This window comes from Tasmannia lanceolata, unplaced genomic scaffold (genome assembly GCF_043159265.1).
Source record: "Tasmannia lanceolata isolate RefF3 unplaced genomic scaffold, GAP_Taslan_0.1 ptg000054l, whole genome shotgun sequence".
In the NCBI taxonomy this organism is placed as follows: domain Eukaryota; kingdom Viridiplantae; phylum Streptophyta; class Magnoliopsida; order Canellales; family Winteraceae; genus Tasmannia; species Tasmannia lanceolata.
Window position 1 is genome coordinate 194,164 of NW_027518731.1, and position 19,869 is coordinate 214,032.

The 19,869-nt window shown below is 38.0% G+C and overlaps 1 protein-coding gene across 1 annotated transcript; it reads right to left on the reverse strand.

Moving 5' to 3' along the window:
- Positions 1-728: 728 nt before the first annotated feature.
- Positions 729-16,265, reverse strand: LOC143864857 (BTB/POZ domain protein TNFAIP protein). The gene is made up of 10 exons (XM_077375722.1): positions 15,732-16,265; positions 12,814-12,911; positions 12,691-12,736; positions 9,225-9,307; positions 7,630-7,694; positions 5,759-5,820; positions 4,249-4,308; positions 3,254-3,286; positions 1,135-1,200; positions 729-1,034 (listed from the first exon to the last, which is right to left on the reverse strand). The coding sequence occupies exons 1-10, from the start codon at positions 16,098-16,100 to the stop codon at positions 990-992; spliced, it is 927 nt and encodes a 308-aa protein (XP_077231837.1). The 5' UTR covers positions 16,101-16,265; the 3' UTR covers positions 729-989.
- Positions 16,266-19,869: the final 3,604 nt, after the last annotated feature.

A 19,869-nucleotide genomic window follows, 5' to 3' on the forward strand; every position in this document is an offset into this window, starting at 1 on the left:
TAAAACCCAATTTGACGATCTGACCCTCCATTGTTCGGTGGCTTTCTTGATAAATACACGCCCTTGCTTTTTTATTTTCTCACCACCCATTTAGTGGCTACGAAATGGAGGGTTAGAATCATCCAATGGGGTGGATTTTGAGCAAATGGTCGCTACTTGTACTTTGTAATTTAAGGGTGGGGTAATGCTGCAAAAGACAAACCAAAGCGAATGACCCCAACCAAGAGAAAGGTATTGTAAAGCATAGGCTTCCTTTGGCTGAAATAGCAGGAACCCTGCCTGAAATGTTGAGAAGCCCTGTATTTGCATGGGTTCCCAACTGAAAACAAGAGGGTCCAATGGCTTCATTCATGGAATCCACATATTACCAAATTGGATTTCTTCCAATAAGGACCTGTTTGGATTGCAGGAAATTATTAGGAAAGTTGGAGAGGGAAAATATTTCTAAAAAAAGATAACTTGAACTAACCCTATACAATTTTTACATCGATGGATTTTCAATTTATGATTTATATAGAGGGGATCTTCAATTATTATAGAGGCTCTCTTTGGATTGCAGGAATTTTCTGGGAAAGTTTGGAAAGGAAAATAATTCTAAAACTTCCTACCTTTTTGACATATGAACAAAGATTTATTTTTTTTGATGGGTACATATGAACAAAGATAACTTGAACCAAACCTATACAATTTTTACATAGAGGGATCTTCAATTTATAATAATATCCCTCTAAATTAACCAAAATCATATCATTTCCATCTAAATTGTGCAAAGAACAGATTGAATATCGGCTCTATATGAGAATGTGTCCTATGAACTCAAACACATATACACATGCTTGTATATGTAAGCATATAAGCAATACAAGTACATTCACATATACAGAGAAACAAAGAACTACAAAATGCATCAACAGTTGCCTTGTGAATTAGCTTCCTCTGAATATGATAAGCGCTTAAAAGCGCTTGACTTCCGCTCAGCATTAAAAGGGCTATCTTTCTCCTAACAATGATTCAAGAAGTGCTGCCTCCTCTTCCTACCGATGTTTCGAACATTGCGAAATAACGATGATCAGAAACCCAGTGTAGCCAGTAGTATTATAGCATGTTTTACAAGCGCAAAGGCTGGGTACGTACCACCAAAGCATTGAACTCTGTCTCCTCATCTATGGCATCAATAATGGCAGGGTCCTCCAAGAGATCCTGTTTCAAAAAATGTTTGAATAACATTAGCATATATGGTGGAAGCTAAATTGGAAAGCGATAAAGGTAATGTGCCCAAACCAATGGGCAATAATTTTCAAAATAAAAAACTACAAGCATGTGAAAATGGATAGGGAAAAGAGAGATGTTTATGGGATTTGATTTTTGCACATGTACCTATTTTCCAATTAGTTTTGTGCTAAAATGCACCAACTTGAGTGAAAGGGACGGATCTCTTTGTGTATTAAATAAAGAACTTAATTGAGTTGCTACCTTGCAACTCACATAAGTCGGCAAAAAGGAAGAGAGTGAAAGCAGGGTGAGAAACCTTAAGGGGATCATGAGATTTGGAGGGAAACCCTAGATAAATTGGGGTGTATGAAAAAAAAAAAAAGGGAAAAAAGTGACGAGACTGGGAAAAGAAAGTGAAGAATTCACTACTGCAAGAAAGAGAAGGATGAAGAGTGGAGGGAGAATGGGAGGAAAAACTTTTGTGATGCATATGAACTAAATGTCGTTTGTTTTTTGGGTGGGGGGATTGGATGTAACTCGATCTAGATGTGTGATTCCTTTCATAGTATGTAAATAATGGTTATAATATGAATACTTAAATATCAATTCCTTGTTTCATTCAATTTGTATGGGAACAGTATATGGTATAGATGGTCATATGACCAAAATACCCCTGATAAACTTTTAGACCGCTTTTAACACTAAGGTCTATATCCTTTGTTCACTGTATTTCTTTCTTTTCTTCAGGTGTCTCAAACTTAAATTATTTGGAATGGATGAGAGAACAAATAAATGATAAAAGAAGCATTTGAAGAGGTTGATATGCCCTGGAAGGGTATGACGTTGGCCGCACGACAAGAGGGTCGAGCTTCTCGGTGTCGACATTGGTTGCACAATGACAGGGACGAGCTTCTCAATGTCGACGTTGGTTTCAAGGTGATCAGTGTTGACTTTGGACGCACAAGGAGAGGGTCAGGCAGAGATAAGAAGTACGTAAGAAAATGGCTTTCCCCTTTTTTTAAGAACTACAGATCATTAGATTGCTTGACAAGTGGGCCCACATTCATGCCTAGTGGACCCCCCACACCCAAGACCCTTTGTTGTTGGTCATCCTACTAGAGGGTGGTTCTAGAAGGGACATCCCCGTATCATTTTCCAGACGAGGGGAGAAAAGATAAACAAAAGCTATGAAAATAAGAGACTATGACAGATGTTATTTCTTCATCTCCTTGCCTATTGTGAGACCAAATTAAACATGCATGATCTCTATACCCTAGTGATAATATTTGAAAAGTTTTTGCTCCACTCTTAAAGTCCCCAAAAATTCTGCCTTGAAGATGTGGTGTAGTAAGAAGAATCCTGCTTCCACACCACTAGAATCCGTGACATCATTAGGTCAGGAAGATAACTTGATGGTCACCTTCACCACCAACTTGTTTCTAAACACTCGGGATCGACTAAACCTAGATTAATGAAAAAGCTAGATGAAGCTTAACAAAGGAAGATCCCACCTGGGCAGAGTCCTATCCGACTAATGACAGCTCATAGAAATCTTCTTCCAATCACAAAAAAGCCTCCCACCGGAATTTTCAAAACACTTTCCGTGTATGCAACAAGTTGATGGATAGGTTGATGAGCGAAGTTAAATTACCAAGGCAACCCAGGCATACCATTGAAGATTCTAAGAATTCTTTCATTTCAGTGTCAGAGATCATCTATGACTACAACACAGGCAACCCACCCCCCACCCACTCTCCTTTCTCAAAGGGGATCCCAATTCTGCCACAACATCAATAACCACACAAAAATGTGACAATACATATAAAATAACCTAGTCCAGAGAAAGTATACATGTGTGTGACATTACTCATGGATTGAATAATTGATAGCGTGTCACCATTTAAGAAATGCTTCCGAAATTATTAGATTTGAGGTATAGACTAAATGAAGTGTCAACACAAACAGAAAAAGTGCAATTTAATCAAAACACATATAATTTTACAGCAGAAACAAAAATGTGGAAACCAATGAGACTGCTTACATCATCAGCGATTTTCAATAGGCCATTTTCATCCTGAAAATGCAAAATAGAGGATCATCAGTATTTTTATTTTATTTTATTTTTGAGAAAGAGTGTGTTGCATTGCTTAGAGGATCATCAGTATAGCGCAACTAATAATTGCTGATGCATCCCCAGCGACGTTGAAACCTTTGACTTATAAAAAAATCAAAAAAGTTAGCAAAAGGATGGAAAAAATATTTCGCAAATGGGCCTTTGGGAAAACAATCTACAAAGAGTACTAGCAAAGGAATTGCATTTATAGTGAATCCAATTAGAAGCATAGTTAAAAAAAAAACTCAAAAGGTCGATTCAATTCGAAAGTGGATTGGATCAGGTAAACTCGACCGGTCAATAAATAATACGGTATAATTTTTTATTAAGACTCTCTCTCTCTCTCTCTCTCTCTCTCTCTCTCTCTCTCTCTCTATATATATATATATATATATATATATATATATATATATATAGAGAGAGAGAGAGAGAGAATGTATATTAATCTCTGTTTTAAAATGCGGATGCAGGCCAAAGTGCGGCCAAAGTAAATCCTAGTCAACTCGGTGCGGCGCAGCCAAGTATTCGGTTGACGTGGCTAAGTACTCTGTTGAGCGATCAAAACACGGAAGAGTCAGAGTAGTTTTGATGGACTTTATAGGGCAAAACATGGACTTGGACCAGGATGCGACCAAGGTAATATGGAGTCGACTCAAGCGAGTCGACGATGATGCGGGGGAGTTTTAAAACTATGATATTAATAGAAATTAGGTTGTGGGATTGACTCTATGGTCATGTATTTAATTTCACCATAGCGACCGAATCATTGGCAAGCCAATTCATTTTGTCAATGGATCAAATAAACTTAGAGCTCGAACGAGTTGCTCGCCGAATTTTAGAACTACGATTAGAAAGCAAGAGCAGTATATACTTAACAGTATCAACACTAGGTTGTTCCAATAAGTAAAAGAAAAGACATGTACCTTAACAGCAACAAACAGAAGTGGATCGGATGGTGTATAAATCATAAATTGTGAACCATCCTGAAAAATAAATCTCAAAATTGATACAAGATTAGAATTGAAAACTTGAGCTCCAAATTATAGTTTTGAATACATGTTAAATATCAATGGTGTATCATTCAATGTAACAGCACTAGGTTATGGTTTTCAACCTAGAAAAGCACAGAAGGAAATTATGTTTTGCAAAGGTAATGTATACCACTATATGGAAATACGATGCAGAAGTAAGAACAACAAATGATGCCCATGAATCCCCATCACCTACTAATAATAGTAGAAGAAAAATTCAAACACAAGGATTAGCTATAGAAGAATTATAAGTTATAACATGTACGATCAATGAAAAAACCTACAAGATACGGATGCCAAATATTATGATGAATATATATATATATATATAGCATAATAATTCAAACATAAGGAGTAGCTATAGGAGAATCATAAGTTGCACCATCAAAGAAAAATCCGCCATTGGATCTAATCATAGATAGCTCTATATTCGGTTTCAAAATTGGACCTAATTGATGAGTAAATCCAAGGCGCATTTCCATTGAGAAATAAAAACACCCTTATTGGACCTTGCTACTTCAATTCCAAGAAAGTACTTGAGTTCACCTAGATCCTTGAACTCAAACTCAGTTGCTAAAACAGCCTTCAACTGCCGAAATTATGAGGAATTATTTCTCCAGCCACCACAGTATCATCTACATACACTATGAGGACCGTGATTAGAGGAACCCTCCTTTTAATAAAGAGGGTATGGTCAGCATGGCTTTGTGAATACCCAAATATCTTTACGGCCTGGCTAAATCGATCAAACCATATCCAGGGAAATTGCTTCAACCCTTATATGGACCTTTTTAGTTTGCATACTTTGTTCTCTACATTCGGGAACTTTAACACCAGAGGAGGAGACAAGCAGACTTCTTGTAAATCATCATGTAAAACATAACATTTGTTATATCTAGTCGATGAAGCTTCCAAGACACATTTGCAGAAAAAGAAGGTAACCGGAGTAAAGGTTTCTTTGTAGTCTATCCTTTACTTCTGTGTAAATCCTTTTACAACCAGTCGGGACATTGTACTGTTCAATTGACCCATAGGCCTTGTGTTTAACTGTGTATACCCACTTGCTACCCTCAGGCTTCTTTCCTTTTGGCAAGCCCACTAATTCTCAACTTCCAATTTTTACCAGGGCCTGCATTTCGTCTTCCATAGCTTCCTACCACTTAGGAACAACTACTGCCTCAGAAAACCCGGGGGAAGAGACAGAGGAGTGAATGGAATAGTTCCCACTCGAGGCTATTCCTGTACATTAATGATAAAATCATATATTACACAGAATACACCCCCCAAATACAATCTAACTACTGTACAAGAAATAAGTCTTATTTCATATAAAGTTAATTAAAAAATGTTCATCCTACACAATATATGACATAAGAGTGGAAGATCATAAAGGAAAACTCACCAGATGGAAGCAAGTTATCTCTACACCTTCACCAGGTAAGCCATCAATTTCTTGACCATCATCTGCATAATTGTGGAAGAGATTTATCATCATCTGTTTCTAAATGTTAGATGATCTAAAGCAGTAAAAAGTATCACAAATCATAAACACTAATAAGCATGTTCGTGTAATTATTTACAGTGCTAGTTATTATCGTTTTTATGTTACATTGTATGAGAAGGCATGGATTATTGTCACAGTATGACCCCAATGCTTTATGAAGCTATATGCTAAATATATAAATAAATGGGGATTTGCTAGGGACCATCGCAGAAGGCATTTCGCGGATGGTCTATTGCATGAGAGAGCAGCCATAGGCTCACTTTTCAACAGAGTTTGGCGCTCACTTTTCAAAAGATTGTCTTTATTCATGATGTGGCTGCTCTCTCATGCAACAAACCGTCCGTGAAATGACTTCTGCGATGGCCCTTAGCAAACCCCAAAAAAATATACTTGAATACCAACACTTTCCACAAAATGTTAGCATACCATGGTTATAGGACTACTAGCATTCTTGGCCCATGCTATGCATGCGTGTAAAATACTGGGGCCCACACAATCAAAACATGGTGTAAAATAGCGGACCCCACCACATCAAAATATGAGGTGTGAATTGTGGGCCCCACCTTATGCAAGAGTTTGGTGGAGATGGTGGGACCCATCTCATCAAAAAATGATGTGTAAAATGGTGGGTTCCCACCATGCTATGAGCCGCCTTACTTCGGTATTGCGATGTTTGACCTATATATATATGTGTGTGTGTGTGTGTGTGTGTGTGTGTGTGTGTGTGTGATGACTTTGATCCGCATGTTTTGGTATGTGATGTATGTTGACCGGTGTATGTACATATTATGAATCTGAAGAATCGTATAGTTTTGTATACAATGTGATTTTTTTACTGTATCTATCTCTATCTTTCCACCTATACGATGTTTTGCTTTTTTGCGTCATTTTCTCTACCATGATCTAGTCATACTTCCTTTGCCTATTCTTATATCTTTTGGCTATCGTTCTCATACTCTCTTATTGCGATTCTCATATTCTTATTCTCGTTCTATTGCCTATCTGATAATTGACATAAAGACCATTGTTATAATGCAATTTCATTATTGTGCACTCTTATTATGTGAGCCACTATGGGATCTTGTTCAGCTCGTTCTGACTCAGTTACCATGCACAGGTTTTGTAGGTGATGAGGAAGATGCTTTTGCGAACGAACATGAGAAACACCTTTGGATGGGGAAAGAGCAATCATAGAGTTTGGAGTGTCGGTTGTCATATCCAGTAGAGGGATATTTTATTCCCTTTGATTTACAGACTTTGAGTATTTAGTTTGAGTTTTTTGTTACAGTTTTATTTTAGTTCATGGACATGGATATTAGTAGGTTGATTTTGAATGATGTAATAGACTTTTACTTCAATGAAATAAGATTCCTCAAATTATTTTCTTTTATTTGGATTTCTCTCATGTATCGTTTTTGTTGTTTTAAAAAAAAATCCTTTGTGTTTTTAATTGTCTTTCTTTTTCCGTAGCGACCCGATGCGGATTTGGGTCGTTACACACAATGAGAGAAGAACATGTTTGATAGCAAGCTTTATAAAAACCACATGGAATAAGCTACTGGTATAAAATGTGTATTAATTTTCTGGGTTAGTAGGAGTATCCTCAAGCCAATCGTTGAGGGACCTCATCCTACAAATTTATTTTTTAAAAGAAAATCCCATCACGAGCTGAACATTGCATAAATGAATTCATGAGGATGGAGAAGAACAAGAATCAAAATTAATTCCACAATATGCAGGACAAAATAAAAGGAGGAAAAAGGCATTGCCTGTCCGAAATTCAAGTATGTCTTCTTCAGAATAGCAAAATCCCCCTCGTGCTGTATAACAAAATCTGATAGAAAACATATACTGATTAAATGAAATTGATTCCTTGGAAAAAGTCATAAAAAACATACAGAATATAATTTGAAAATAAAGTAAACTAAAAGGACATTTAAAGTGAAATGAATCAATTGTCAGCTATTAATCTCAAACATGATATCAAAGGCAATACTGATGTGTGTCCCATAGACGAGGTGCAAGACCAGCACCGCACCTTGGGACACACAGTCCAACCCCCGAACTCTTTGATTCTCCACTAAAACCACAAAAATCTCCTTTAAAGACCATACATCAGAAGGGAACATAAGGCTGAATGAGCCAAACAAACTCGTTGTCCTTGAGATTCCGATGGAGCACCTAATCACAAATTATTCCCCTCACTCTCTCAATTTGATCTGCTACCCGAGCTCGCTTCTCTCTAGCTGATCTATAGAGGTTCGGGAAAGCATTGCAAAAAGGAAGATTGTTGCAAATGGGTAGAATGATCAAGTAGATAACAACTAGGATGTACATAGACATACTAAAGGAGATCTTCTGCGGAAAGCTCTTCTCAACATGATTCATACGGTAGATCTACTGCGGAGTAAGCAGACTTATCATTGACCATTGCGCTCTGTGTTGAGGCAAGGGAATCAGTGGACCATATTTTCATCCATTGTAAATTGGCGTGGGAGCTATGGAGCAAGTTGTTGGGAACGTTTGGTCTCTCATGGGTATTTCCAGCAAGGCTTATTGATCTTCTAGAGGGTTGGTTTCTAGCCCCTGGAAAAAGAAAGGCAAGATCTTATGGAACGTCTCTCTTCTAGCTACTCTGTGGGTTATCTAAAAAGAGAAAATGCTCGAGTGTTTAAGGGTATGGTGAAGAGCTCCCCATATGTGATTTTGAAAGTGATCGCCTTGACTATTTCATGGGTGTGAATCATCCCATCTTTCCAGTTCGTCTCTGCTTTTAACTTATGGAATGGATGGAGAGAAGTATGCTCCAGCTCAGCTCGTAGGAGTATTCTCAAACACGAATGGAAGCCAGCAGGCCATGGCTTCTTAAAGATCAATTTTGATGGCTCCAGCTTGGGCAACTCAGGCCCAACAGAGATAGAGGGGGTGCTAAGGGATGCGGAGATGTAGGTTAGATAGGCGTATTCGGGCCCCATTGGACAAGCTGACTCTAGTGAGGCAGAGGTGTGGGCAGTCCATCAGGGGATCAAGCTCCTCCATAAAGATTCCTTCCGTAGAATGGTGGCGGAAGGGGACACCCTCAACGTAATCTGTTGGCTTAAGGGATCTCTTCCCTTTCCTTGGAGATTTGTCCCGCTCTTTGAAGGGAAGGGGTGTCTAAGGAGGAGCTAGTGCGATTTGATTACAACTTATTTGTATCTTCCCCGTCTCTATCCATCTGAAGAAGTACTCTTTTCTTTGCGCTTTGTACTGCTATCTTGTACTGGGGCCACCTCGGTCTCCAGCTTTTGCGTCCCATTTAATAAAATTTTCTTAGCCATTCAAAAAAAAAACTTCAAAACCCTACGACCATGATGATCATTACCCGCTAAGTACCAGATGCATATGTATTTTGGCAAGTGCATAAGCAGCGGTAGGAATGAGCGCTTCAACTTCCTCATCATTGACCTGAAACACAGAAATACGCAAATTGTTACGAACAGATATAATTGAATAAGATTGTCATTTTTTAGTGATAGGTGGATAAATGTCAATAAGATAATTCTGTTAAAATCAGGTACAAGTAAATCCTGAATTAATTTAAAGATAACTCTGGCGACATTGAGAAATCATTTGATAACTTTTTGAACCATTTGAAACCGGTTGGACTAGATTATAGTCCTACACTTGAGAAAGGGATGAGATATTTCTCCAAAGCAAGCAGTCATTGATTTATTTCATGCTACTCATTTGGACCTAAGTTTGGAATTGGGTATGGTGGAATTAAAGAAATAGCACTACAATATCAGGGAAAATGTGAAAGTATGAATGCATGATCCTCAATGTAACATAGCAAAGATCTAACTTTGTTATTGAAACTTAGCTGTTTTTAGTATGTCTATTAAAGCTACAAGCCGCTAGCATCCGTATTTATGTAATTTACCAAGGACACACCATTTTCTAAAGAATCGATTGAGCACACAGGTCTAACATAAGTTGAATTACTAAGAGCAAAAAATATTTCTGCAGTTTAGCATTTATTTTATTTTGAATGGTAGAGATTTTATTAGGGAGAAAACAGAAAGGACCGAGATGGTCAGTGCAAAATCAAAAGACAAGCGAAGAAAGGAAAACTACATAGAAACCACAAGAAGATCGGAAATGAAAGAAAACCAAAAAGGAAAATAATCGAATATCTTCATACCTTCCTTGAGCACTCCATCTGCCATCCCATTGGCAGACCGACGGGCATGGTGGAAGGAAATCACTGATGCACCCACCTAATCTTGGATCTCATCAAAAAACTGTGTGAATCTCCAAGGGCATGGTTGGAAGCAGTGTTTAAAAACGCGGATGTAACGCAGAATGCGGCCAAGAAAAATCCTTGTCAACGCGGCCAAGAACGCGGTTGACGCGGTCATAACTCGGGAGAGTCAAAGGAGTTTTATTGACTCTGTAGGGCAAAACGCGGAATGCAGATGCGGTGCAACACGGAACGTGGCCAAGGTAAAAGGGATTCGACTCGAGGGAGTCCCGAATCGAGTCAACGAGTTTTTAAACACTGGTTGGGAGCCTTGAAGCCATTGAATGACATTGAGAGAGTCCCCTTCCACCGCCACCTTATCAAAGCTATCTGAATCCAATAGTTTTACCCTCTAGTGGACCACCCTCACCTCTGCCTCGCTAGAATCCGTGACCCCTATGAGGCCTGCATAAGCCCAAATCACAGCCCCTACCTCATTTCTCAGGACACCTCCAATCCGGCTGGGGCAGGGTTACCCATGCTGGACCCGACAAAGTTAAGCTTTAAGAATCCGTGACCAGGAGGCTTCCACCCCTGTTCTGTCACATGCCGATGCTCTGCGCTAAGACATAACTCCTTCCACCCATTCCATAAATCATAGGATTCCACTTCTGTAGATTAGCATTATCTACCTATTTGGACCTAAGTTTGGAATTGGGTAGAGGGGAGTTACAATAATAGCACTAAAAACCAGGGGATGAAAGTATAATCCTCAATGTAACATAGTAAAGATCTAACTTTGTCATTGACACTTAGCTGTTTTTAGTATGTCTATTAAAGCTACAAGCAGCTAGCAGACATATTTATGTCATTTAACAAGGACACCATTTTCTAAAGAATCGATTGAGTACACAGGTCCAACATAAGTCCAATTATTAAGAGCAAAAAATATCAATTTATCTTCCTTTATGTAGTTTAGCTGAGCATTATGTTAGATTAGTTATATAGTTCTGAAGTAATTTTAATTATTAGGATAGAGTTCCTGTGTCTTAGGCTTTTATAAGCAAAAATCCATATATAATGTACTTTCCAATATAATATAAATATACAAATGTATGAACATGTCAGCATTCCTGTCTTGCAAGCTCTCTGTGGTTGACATCGTGTATCTATGTTCAGTAGATAAATACATTTCCATGTCTAAAGCGACATAGACTGTATACAGATTTTATAAAGCCACTACCATAATTCTTTATTATTTAATTAATGACAATACTTGAAGGGATGTTTTAGTCTTTGTGCCTCAAGTTGTAGACACTATTTTATGTGGCAAGGAGCTGAATGAGACTCCATAAACTTGTTCTCCGCTTTTTTAATCTGCTGCTTTCTATGCATGAAGTCAAAGGAGGTCGGTCCTCAGGTTTAAATTTATATACAGACATTAATTCTTCAAGAAGATCTTCATTCCTCTGATTTCCACGAGTGCAGGGAGAGTCAACTGGTTTTTTAGTAAAGTAAGAAAATCTGAGAAGAGAATTCTCATTTTTCCTCCAAAATAATATCTAATTTTATCATCTTGAGATACCAAAACCATGGAGTCAGTTCATCTGAAGATTGATAGGCACCTTTCCAGATACCACTCAAGTTTTAATTTAACACCTATTGTATTATACAAATGAAAAACATTTATAAGAAGCCCATATAAACGAAGTTCGTTAATACTTATTTACCCACCCGTGCTCGGGACAATAATTCTTATGAAGGAATCCGGAAAGCAAACTATGTCCAAGAATACTTAAACAGAAGCAGACTCCTGACACTGGGGGTACCTTGACAGATTGATCTTCGGCCTTCAGCAGATTGATGAGAGCTCATGATTCATCAATTTTTCTACAATCGCTGAGAGGGAGTTAGTTTTTAGGTCAAAATGACAGTAGGATTTTCAGGATGGTCATTGGCACAGAAAACGGTGCTGCAGAAATTAATCCACTAGTAAATTTCAGAGGGAATACTAATTAAGAACCGGTTTGGCTAAAATCATCCTCAGAGAAATTGAAAGTTTCATCCATTCAAGAAGGTGTTCTTAATGAAGTTTGTAAAAGCTGAAAATATCTGACAAAACAAGTTCGTCTGATAGAAATGTGTAACTGTGCATCGATTCACCCTATTGATTTAAGACATGACTTTTGACCTCATTCACTAATAATTCTTGGATAAAAAATAAATGGTTAAGGATATGATGAAGACTTTCCACTAAAAAAAGGTTAATATTCATCATTGTCAACAGGGATAAACTAACCACACAGTCACAGAATCTCATCAGAGTTAGTCTTTTTACAACCGCACTGAGGCCTTAAGGCAAAGACACAAACAAAAAATATTCACAAAGCATTTAGCAACTACTAAATGAGAAAATATTTGGGTAAAGATACCATCATCTGTTGAGGTTATGGGCAAAAAACCAACAAAATGTCTACAGCATAGCTACAAAAACTAGGCAAGCATTAAGAGATAAAATAGAAATTCAGTAGTTTCAGTGGAAGTTCTTAATTATAATGCACGTTCACGATCACAAAAGTGAAAAAACAAATAGAAGTGTGAGACATACAGCAGCCCATCCATCAAAATTTGTGCTCTTCAATATTTGAACAGGCCTGCAACAGAAACGCTACCCGTTTGAAAAGGGTCATATTTCCAGAAAAGTATGTGATTTAGGAACATAATCACTTACGTATCAACTGGGCAGAGCAGCATACACTCATCTCCTCGAGAACTTCTGAAAACTCTCCTGATTACGCATTCTAAGGGTAAATTATTGGTAGAATCCACCTGCACAGAGTTTTAAGAGAACCTTAAAAAATGAAAATACAGAAGATAGTTCATAGTTGAACAACCACATAGAATACTCAATGAAATAACAAATCAACTATAATTACAAGAAAAGTTCAAGAAACAATGAATCGCATCCATGTGACCACTTGTGGTAAATTTTTTCCTCTGCAATAGCAAAACAGCATAAGCGTAAAGCCAGATTCTCCTTATGTGTTCATGCATATTTTGCAAGGGCAATGATTCAAGGAAAATCCTACAAATGCTGGAAATAGCTCAATCACATCTTTGTTTCCACAGTACATTGCTGTTCTAAATGACATTGGAATCAATGGCTATTTGCTACCACCTAATGTTAAGACTGAGGATGTTTGGACTTTGGAGTGCGAGTCCCGATTGTAATTAAACTTTGACCGCAACAGAAAAGGCAATACAAACCAGACTAGGTTTGAAAGTGTGTCACCCTAAGTTGTCAATTTTGTTCCGGTGACCATTTTGTTTTGGTCACCGGGACGGTACATTTCAGTCATCTCGGCCATTTCGGCCCGATTTCGTTTGAAACTTTTCGTTCCACTATGAGGATGAAATTTTTTTTTAAATAGTAAAAAATATGGAAAAATTCCCAAAAAATAAAAAATTGTTAGAAAAATATAAGAAACAACTAAATGAACCAAATAATAAAAGATCCAACATTTACTTAAATAAAAATCACTATCAGTCAGATGAAATGCCTGTATTGATTGTTGACCAGTGCTTGACAAAATGAAAAATTTTAGGAGAACAAATTATGAGATTTTTTTACCAGACTTTTGGGGTTTAATAATGTTTGGGCATGATAGAATTTATGACTTTTTAAATTGGAAAAATACCCCACCATTTGGAAGTTAAGATTTTGACCCGACCCGTTTTTTCGAATTTTGTACTAGAACTGGAGAGTTGACATTTTATCCTTTTTTATTTTTTTTGAAAAATAACGTTTTATCCTTTTTTATTTGGGTCTTGAAAATATTTTTAATAGATCCAAATGGGGGGTATTCCGTTATTTACATGTAGATCTTAAGTAAATGGACGATAATAAAAATAGTAAAGACATTTACTTATAGGATGAAATCCCGGATTTCAAGTGTCTGAAATTCCTTAAATTCGGGATTTCGTCCAAAATCCCCAAAATCAAACGAAACGAAATTTTGGTCGTTTCATTCCCATTTTCGAATGAAACCGGAATGTTTCGCCATTTCGACCAAAACGAAACAAAATTGACAACTTAGGTGTCGCTAAATGACGAAGCCAAGTGGTTTCTTCCTTGAATGCCATGGAGACTAAATCCTGTACACTTGCATTTGGCTTCTCAGAGTGAGTCACTTACCCCGCTAGGGATTGATAGGGATGCACTAAACATCTTTTTTTTTATGAATGTTATGCACTGAACATCGTTTGTTGGCTTAACGCCGGATTCCCATCCTTTCTAACTTCTACCCAAATTCCCAATAATAGGAGAAATCTTCCTCCCCCATTCTATAAGCCATCTTTCATATCCACAGAGAATGAAGGCAAGACATTAAAGAAAATGTCTACTTATGGTTTAGAATACACATACATGAAAAAATGGAACTAGAGTATGGTACTGTGTGCTATATAACCTAATAATTGGACCTGAATATGCACAATAAGTTTCTTTTTCTTAATTTTTACAACATACTCCTTTCTAAAGGATTCATTAGCCGACCCCAACTAGTTTGGGACAAGGTCTTAGTTGAGTTGAGTTGAGTTGAATACTCCTTTCTCCCACACACTTGAAATATAATACATTGCATGGAAAAGTATTGCATAAACAAATTCATTGTGAAGGTTTGCAACAAGAGAATACCTAAAATTGATCGTTCTTGCAATAAATAGTAATTTGTGTATGTGCAACAAGTAAAAGTATTTTATTGAGATCAGGCCTCCCCTTAACTTTCCATTCATTTGATTTAACAAGAGCAAAAAAATCTGATTTAAAATTCAACTCTGCTATGACAACCCGAAAAGGAACATCCCAGTGATGGTATTCATCAAATACAAGCATGGGCGGCCCAGTGCGCGAGGCTCCCGCCATTGCGGGGTATGGGGAGGGCTAGTTGTACGCAGCCTTACCCCTGCTTTGCAAAGAGGCTGTTTCTGTGACTCGAACCCGTGACCACCAGGTCACAATGGAGCAATCTTAATACCGTTGCACCAAGGCTCATCGAATACAAGCATATCAAGTGAAAATTTATTACAAGCCCAAATCAGTTCGCAACACGATTGATCTTCTTAGAGGGAAGATTAGCCTCTTGACGCCCTTCGAGGAAAGGATCAATCCTACTTTGTGAGCAAAAACAAGGTTTTCAGTTTGAAATTCCCCATTCCCTTGAAAAAGACTACTTACACGTTACTTATAGAAAACCCGATTGGCCAGTCCTTATATCTAAGATTCCTATCCAAACCAAACAACCAATGTGAAAATTCCACAAAATATAAACTAATTTATTCCACCCTAAAGTGGAACTCATCTAGGCACATAACTATTGAAGTATAAAGAATTAAACAATACCAACTCTAACAGCTTAACCTTATGGATTAATGGGTCGTTTCACATGATATCATAGTTATTGCCTCAAGGCAGATACTGGGTTCAAAAACCAAAAACTCTTTGATATTTAAAAATCTGAAGTATAAATAATTAAATAACACCAACTTTAAAATCATAAGCTTTTGGAGTAATTGGTTGTTTCACAGTAACGAAATTCGAGGGTTTTCTGAATAGAATTTGTATGTGATTATGAAGTGTGTACTACTTACTATGGTAGCAATACGTTTGGAAGACACCTTAAGAACCCTTCCATGAGAATCGAGTAAAAACCCAGCTGGGGGTTTTGGGAGGGGAGAAGGGTGTGAAGAAACTGAAGCTTCCAGCGCCTCCTCCTCGGCCAGGCGGTTCCCTTTCTTTTTTCCCGTGCTTTTCTTCTTGACTGATCCGCTTTGCTGCTTGGCTGCGGCTTGGAAGTATGAAGGGCATCGGATAAGGGTTTTTGTGGGGTGATTTGGGATGGAAACTGAAATAAAACAAGGGGAGGAATAAGAGACAGAAGCTGAAGTAGGACTGGTTCGAGGATGGCTTATAAGGACACAAGGACTGGCCAAGATGGAGGAATTTGCAGAGAATATCATCTCCTCCCTCTACTTCTTCTTCTTCTTCTTCTTCCTCTTCTTCCTAGGTGTGGTGTGGTGGGCAATAGATATTTCCCCCCGCTCGTAGATGGTGGCCCCTTGCTAGGTTTAAGAAAATGTGGGTGGAAGGAGCTAATTACCGGGGGTGGAAATTATCATAATTTATGCGGAAAAGGGGGAAATGATATAGGCTCTGTTCACTTCTTTTCCCCTGAAATGAAAGGAAAGAATTTCGTTTTCCTTCCCTTTCCGGGTGACAAGGCAAAAGGAATCAAGAGGAAGAGGCTTCGTTTTCCCTGTAAAGTTTCTTTCCGATATATTTAATCGGAAAGCAAATCTCAAGTAATAAGGAAAAAGTCAATTTCCACGTCATTTTTAGCTTTTAAATAAGAAATTCCACATATGATAATAGTTTTCTCTGGAGAAGAAGTGACCACAAAAAAAATTTCTTGTCAAGGTCTTGTCAGGGAAAAAGAGGGTTGTTTTCTAGGGAAAACAGCACCAGGGAAAAGAAGTGAACAGAGCCATAGGGAAATGTTATCAAGAGAATTTATATGGTGACCCACCGTCAAAATTACAAGCGATGACGTCAAAACCCTGCCCTATGATTTTTGATCTGGTCAAACCACCTTTTTTGACTTCCTCCAATCAAAAACCAAATGTAATTTTCACGGTCGAGCATCATATAAAAACTCTGTTATCAGAACTACTCTATTTTGATGAGGGCACTCCTCACCTTATTAAAAGTACGGTATGACCCGCACCATAGGATAATCCAAACGGTCAATTAGATGGGCCACAGCCAAAATAGGTTGTGCCCCAAAAATTATTTCCATAGGATGATCCTAACCCTCCGATCTATAGAGGGTCCCAACCCTTTAACATTCAAATCAAATGTTTAAGATCAACCTATGGAAATAATTTTTGGGGCACAACCTATCTAGGTTGTGGCCCATCTAATGGACGGTTTGGATAATCCTATGGTGTGGGCCATACCGTACTTTCAATAAAGTGAGGAGTGCCCTCATCAAAATACAGTAGTGGTGATGACATTTCCCATGATATATTTGCCCCCTTTTTCCTTGGGAGAGCCCCCTAGCCTAAAAGAGTAGCCAAGAACTCATGAATACACAGAAGGGGCTGTCCCAACTAAAAATGAGTAACCATAAATACACTAGAGGGGCTGTCCGAACTAAAACAAAGGGGCAAATATATCACTTCCCATGGAAAAATGCTACTTCTACAACTTGGTAAAGCCTAAAGCCTAGAGCCCGCTGGGAGCCTTTGGCAATCATATGTACTGGCTTTTGCAATTAGAAAAGAGGAAGTAATATCTGTTTTCTTCTTTTCTTCCCTGTTTTGTGTAAAAAAAGTAGTCATGCACGAGGTTTCAAATTTCAGTATAGGTTTCAGTCGTTAGCGAAATGCATTTTGGTTTGGAACATTTAGGTACGAAATCACAGAAAAAGATTGAGGTAAGATTCTTCTCCACTGATTTTTCTTTTTATTTTATTTCTTTAGAAATATCTTAAAGAAATCCCGTTGCAGATACTTCATTTTTTATCTGAAAAGTTGCATGTTTCACAAATTTCAAACGAAATATTAACGAAGTCTTGAAATTTCAGGAAAAATCCTTATTTTTTCAAATCCAAGTGAATATCGTTTCCGTAGTACCCGAACTCAAAATAGTTCAATTGAAACAAAATGTTAGGGGGCAAAGATATCATCTTTTTTTTTTAGGCAAGCTGGGATTGAACTTGCAACCTCAAGGCTGAGAAACAAAAGCCGCAACCATTGAGCTACAGGCCCAACCCCATACATCATCTTCCTAGAAAAGTCTTTCAATACATTTTCCCATTAGAGGTGATAAATTTGTCCCCATTTTTTCCTCCATACGCCTGTGCTACTTCCTTAGCAATGACTCTGTTCTTCCATTTTTCACACTACATTGGTTGAGTATTGAAAGGTTAAAGAATATAAACAAGAGAACACACGTACGGATAAGAAAAGAGATGATTTGTTAGTTTAATCTGAGAAAAACCAGACTTCAAAGGTATTCTCATTAATCATACAATCAACACATTACATTTATAAGACTCTAAAACCTCCAGCATAATAGCAACAGACTTCCTAACCTTCAATGACTTTGTTGCCGTAGAAATCTGACCTGAGGTTGAATGTGGTTTTGGCTGGAAGCATTCCTCAAGAGATGATGCGCGCTCATGAACAGATCAATAAACCACGCGGGAGGCTCTTCGATGCTTAAGTCATAATCGGCAGCATAGTATGAGTTCTATGACGATAACTCTTGAACTGTCTGAATGCAAAAAATGGTAAAAAGTGTCATACTTTAGAGATTGTGCCTCTATTTATAAGAGAGATTATAGTCCTTGCTTGCTATTGGTTGGATGCCCACCACTTGCCCATCTCCAATTGATGCCATGTGTCCACTCCCGATTGGCGGCGAATTTTACCCCAAACAAACTCTTAAATAACTATAACTTAACAAACTTATAACAATAAACCTCCTAATGTAACTCCTATTAACTAAGGAGAAAATCTACCCAAGACCAACATGACTATTCCTAGCATACCACTTGTCTCAAATACATCCTCATGCACGTAATAAGTCCCCCTGCGCCTGAAATTGTTATTCCCCTCAATAGCAAGATCCGAAAATCAAGCCTTCAACTCTTAAAAGTAGCTTATGTCAGAGAAAGTCTTTGCTAGTACGTCTTTATGTCGCTGCATTTGGGAATGGAAAAAATAACATCATCTCCTTCTTAGATTATTGGCAATGTTGAGGGGGTCTTCGTAGACGACCTCAGATGGGGTTTCCTTTGTAGAGGAGTATGAGCTGTGTTGCCACAAGAAGGACCTTTCAAATCTAATACGGGATCAAGCCCACGCTAAGACTGATCCCGATAGTGACTTTCTGCCTTAGACGGTAATAATGGTATGGTATCTTAAAGAAAAATAAGACAAACGTATGGTGTTATCATTTTTTTTGCTGTCAGTGACTCCTAATCTAGCGCCCATTGCAAATGATATTGATTTGATGATCTGCCTTTGGGTCATGTTGATCCTAACCATTAAATAAGGGAACATTTGCCTTTTGAATGTTATCCATTGGTTATAATAACTTGATTTTTGTGATTTTTGGGCTATGAACTAACTACGATGAAGTTCATCAGGTGCACGATTTGGCTCGTATCCACGGGTTCGTATATGATGCATGTTGTATTTTTATTTGGGTGATGATAAATTCCCGCCCGCTGCAGGATGGTTCACGCCCCTTTAAGGTGAATTGACTTAAAAAGCATTAGCCTTTTTAACGCTTTTTTTACGTCGGTTCACCTTGATGGGGTGTGAGAGGTGTGAGGCCCATCATGCAAGGCCTAAAAGATAAATGGTTAAACTTGGATGCATGACCCACCATGGTCAAGTACAACTATCTTTTCAGCTCGTTTTTGGTACAGAGCAATGAATCCTCACTGTATTCAATTTACATTGCCACACATGAAGTGGTTGCAAGATTCAATGTTCAACTCTGAAATTCGTAATAGACTCATGATCGAATAGTATTAATTCCAGGACAATACTCAGGGAATGTTATTTGCATATAATTTTACTAGCATTCATGGCCCCTGCTATGCAAGGTGTAGAATAATTGCCCAACCCTTATGTCAGGGAAATTTTTTGGTAGGTAAGCTGGGATTGAACCTTTGACCTCAAGGTTGAAGCCTAGAGCCTTAACCAATTGATCTAG